This window comes from Bactrocera oleae, chromosome 2, assembly GCF_042242935.1.
Source record: "Bactrocera oleae isolate idBacOlea1 chromosome 2, idBacOlea1, whole genome shotgun sequence".
NCBI lineage: Eukaryota > Metazoa > Arthropoda > Insecta > Diptera > Tephritidae > Bactrocera > Bactrocera oleae.
In genome coordinates this window covers 91,699,700-91,704,075 of record NC_091536.1, presented here as the reverse complement: position 1 = coordinate 91,704,075, position 4,376 = coordinate 91,699,700, and the positions used below count along the sequence as shown (strand labels likewise).

The 4,376-nt window shown below is 36.5% G+C and overlaps 1 protein-coding gene across 1 annotated transcript; it reads right to left on the bottom strand.

The window, feature by feature from the left end:
* Nucleotides 1–718: 718 nt before the first annotated feature.
* Nucleotides 719–1,457, bottom strand: LOC106625268 (uncharacterized). Its single transcript, XM_014245092.3, has 2 exons — nucleotides 1,387–1,457; nucleotides 719–1,324 (listed from the first exon to the last, which is right to left on the bottom strand). The coding sequence occupies exons 1-2, from the start codon at nucleotides 1,396–1,398 to the stop codon at nucleotides 872–874; spliced, it is 465 nt and encodes a 154-aa protein (XP_014100567.2). The 5' UTR covers nucleotides 1,399–1,457; the 3' UTR covers nucleotides 719–871.
* Between the last annotated feature and the right edge of the window lie 2,919 nt (nucleotides 1,458–4,376).

The window sequence follows — 4,376 nt, the reverse complement described above, 5'->3', positions numbered from 1 at the left end:
TTAACTGTGTCCTTTGGATAGAATCGATATTGAACATATCAAAAGATATGTGAAATACTCAAAGCGTTTTGTCAATACATGAGATCCAAGAAGCTACCTCGGAGGTTTTAGCTTCAAAAAGGACCAAGTAATCAAATTAGAAACCTAACTCATTATAAGCGGCTTCACGCTCTGAACTAACTTTTTGCTGCCATGTCCCAAATAAAGGTGCCCCAATGGTAACCTAATTGCTAAATTTTTTATAGTAATTAGCAGAACTAACAGTAAAGAAACACTAAAGGTTACCGAAGTGCTAAAAAACGATCCGATTTGACCGTTTGATCTATATTTTTTGATAAACCTTTCGAGTGCTCTATGCTCTTCAAGTAAAAAGACCTGCCCATGCTTCATTTTGTTTCCATTAGTAAATGGAGCCGTAATGTTTATGTTCTTATTCATGGATGGATTTATTGTCCTCGGATCTCTGCAGTTATATAGGTGAGTGATGAATTCTTATCTTAACATTTTGAAAGTCGGATTGAAATTTGAGTTGACGCTAGACTATTTCAGAGACCCGTTCCCAATAATTACAAAGTCGTTATTTCTATTAAGCGGTATAAAAAAATAAGAACCAAATGTGAACTAATAAAAAATTGTTCTCATGGAGACTCCTTGTTCTTTTTTTGAAGCCATCAGAATCAAGTCACTTAAATTTGTTGCAGATTAAAAATGCTTAGTGTTTTATATTATACAAAATATCCAAACCAATCTATCTTCCTCCTTTATTGCATAAAATAGTTGAATATAAATACATATATAATAGCATTGAGATGTCTACAGACTTTCTCCATAGGCACCCACAGTCTTTTATAAGTTCTCGGCTTTACAGAGATTAATCCCAACCATGATCCTTCTGCACAACATGTTTGTAAATTGTTACTGGCACCGGATATGGTTTTGGAACGGGAATTTTAATCTGTTTCACCACTTCTACTGGATATGGGCGCTCCACTTCTACCGGATATGGTTTCTCAACAGTATAGGGTATACGTTTTTCGGTAATCTCCGGCACAATACTATATGTAGGCACCTGAATTTTCTGCTCCACAGGCACATGCACTGCATATGGTTCGGGTATTTGTATGCGTATTACATTCGGGACCTGTACAGGCACTGGATGCGGAATGGAGAGCGGCACTTTCTCAATTACTTTAACCGGCACATGCTTAGAGACCTCTGAGTGAGTTTCCATGGGATGATGACCGCCATATGATGTTTCATCAAAGCCATGGTGTGAGGCATAACCTAGACTTATACACACCACCAAAAAGGTGAACAACGAAAACTAGAATGGAAAATTTTAAAAATTAGATTTATGTACTCCTTGTGATTTTCAGCGCTACTCACAATATTTTCCATAACTTGAAACCGCACTGAGCTTATCGTACTATTAACTGCGTCACCTTAGATGCACTTTGATACTGTAACAAGTTGTCTTCATAGCCTAGGCTTTTATACATTCATCTAACTTCATGGTACTACTCATTTTTTAACATTTCGAAAAGAAAATACTAATTGTTCAAATGAATGAAAGTGCGGCTCTCAGTGTTGCTCTTGAATTTCAAAAAATTACATTGTTGAATGAATGAATGAGTGTTGCAAGTATAAGTGTCGATTTGCTGGTTTAAAACTGCGGGGTGCTTACTTGCAACAAAGCCTATCGCATTACGAAATTTTCAAATGTATGTACTCGTGTTTGATTTCAGGCGGAAAGAAGGCTTTCGTGTAACAATAAAACCGTTGCACAAACGGCATAAGCACTTTGTAAGCAATGCTATTCGAATTGCGGAAAAGAAAGATGCTGGAAATGAAAAATTACTTAATAGTGATCGCGTAACAAGTGCAAGTCGTTCGAAAGTTATTGTAATCAAGGTGATTGTATAGAAACTATCTAAAATAGGGTTGCCAACGCTAAGAAACAATATTTTTTTCATGTATGGAAATTAGATAAAATCAGAAAACTATAATACCCTCAACAGGTGCATTTCTTATGGGAAAAAGAGTCATAGAAAGATTTTTATCTTGATTCCGATCGGTCAGTTTGTACGGCGTAGTATGGTATGGTATCAGGGATTTATGCTATAGTTACTCGACTTGAACAATTTCTCGGATATTACACCATTGTCTTGGATAATAATTCATGCCTAATTTAGTGAAAATATCTCGTTAAGTAAAAAAGTTACTCATAAATAGGACAAGTATTTGGCCGAACAGTTTATATGCCAGCTATATACCATAGTGGTCCGATATCATTGGTTCCGACAAATGAGAAGTTTATTGGGTAGAAGAGAACGTGTGCAATATTTCGGATTGATATGTCAAAAACTGAGAGACTGATACGCGTATATACAGACCGACAAACGCACGTGGGTTAATCGACTCAGCTCGTCGCGATAATCTATACTTAATAGGATTTTCGACGTTTTCTTCTGTGTGTTATAAAATTCGTGAAAAACTTAATATACGCTGTTCAGGGTATAAAAATAATGGAGCAAGTTCGTTCACGTTAATAAAGATGATGCATAATTAAGTTAAGATAGATATTGAAGCTGATCTCAACGACAAATATTATAGAGATCACATTGGGTTCAAGTTAGTTTGCCTGGAACCTTAGATGTATGAGTCCCAAGTTCAGAAAAAAACGATCGAGATGATTCTACCTTGCCTTCTTTCAGACATCTTTGGCAAATTTGGTTTCTCAAAAACCATTGGAGAGTAGAATTAGAACTCTTACAAGTAAAGAAAGCCTTACTGAGAGCAAGTAGTTCAGTAGATCTCTACAATATCTAGACCAGAACGTTTAATATCACACGGCTATTTAGACCAGAAGGATCGCAAGTACTAGTGATTGTGCTATGCTCACATAGTTCATTTAATATCCTGTGGTCCAGTAATAAACCGCATACTGACAGTACTAATCTTCGTTCCTAATCTTCTACTTTTTCATTTCCATTCTTCGAAACATTTTTTTACAATTTTCAACAAAAGTATCAGTAATAAATTTTTCATTCATTCATATTAAATTTCCTCACTGTTTACCGTTAAGCTCTCGAAATTTAAAATATACACTATCTAATTAGTATTAAAAGAAATCGCCATTACATTTAATAATCCACATAATCCACCTGGCAACCCTAAGGGTTCGCAACCAAATAAATAGCTGCTCTACTTTCCCGAAAAACGTGCAAACATACATCACTTTTAGGTTAAGGTTTTTTTTCTTTCGGAACGCTTAAGCGCCGATTTGTTCGCAACAAAAAAGAGCTTAGAGTCATAATCCATGGCTATAAGCTTCTCTCGCTACCTCTGCCACCTCGCACACACCAGACTTATGGCTACGCCACCACCTGCCGACCATAAAAGCGAATATCAAATTACTTTGGTGAAAAGTGATAGTTGCCACTTCAATAAAATACACAACCGGCAACAAGCCACCAACAACAACAACTACAGCTCACATACTTTCAACATGTAAAGGGAGCAGCAGTAACAGCAGCGGCGAACGCCAAGCATTACAGACAACTCAATAGGCAAACTGACGAAAATTGCTAACAAAATGCGAGTGCAGCAAACGTTTGTGGTTTTTGTTGGCAATACAACGTTAAAAAAAGTAACACCAACAACAAGCAGGTGGCACATTCGCCACAGTGTTGTTGTAAGTAACGTGCTACTAACGACCGCCACGGTAGCAGCGCGGCGTTGTTAGCGATACGGAGCATGCGCAAATATTTCCTTTTTCCCCAATTTTATCTCTTTCACTTTTTTTCTTTATGATTAATAGTCGGTAGTAAAGTAGTTGCTGGCATTGGTGGAGATGACTGTTGATCATGGCATTGGGGCTAACCACCTTAGTATAGGCTAACAGCATTGATACTAGTTGGTGGGGAAAAGCAAGAAAGCGAACGGGTTTTTGAAATAGAGGTAAATGGGTGATTGCTGAGTATTGCAACATTTATGACTACAACACTTTCTTGCAGAGAAATATAAATAAGCTAACCAGATTTCACATTGCTAGTTACATTCTCTCGCAAACATGGAAGTAGAGGTGAATTTTATATAATGCGGTAGACATTCACTGTGTCGTAAAAATCAAATCATTGCTTTAGTGCTTTTTCGACAAAAATTATATAATGCCAACCGATTTTTTAACACAGAGCAGCACTTAAAGAGACAAAAAAAATTTGCTCATATTAAAAAGTACAAAACTCTTTTGAAAACCGCGCGCTACTAAGAACCAAAACGAAAGAACACAAAATATTATAACAGTAGTGTCGTAATTCAGTTAGTATTGCAGTCAAAATTTCGTTTAAATAACCGTAACATTTTGAGCAGTTATT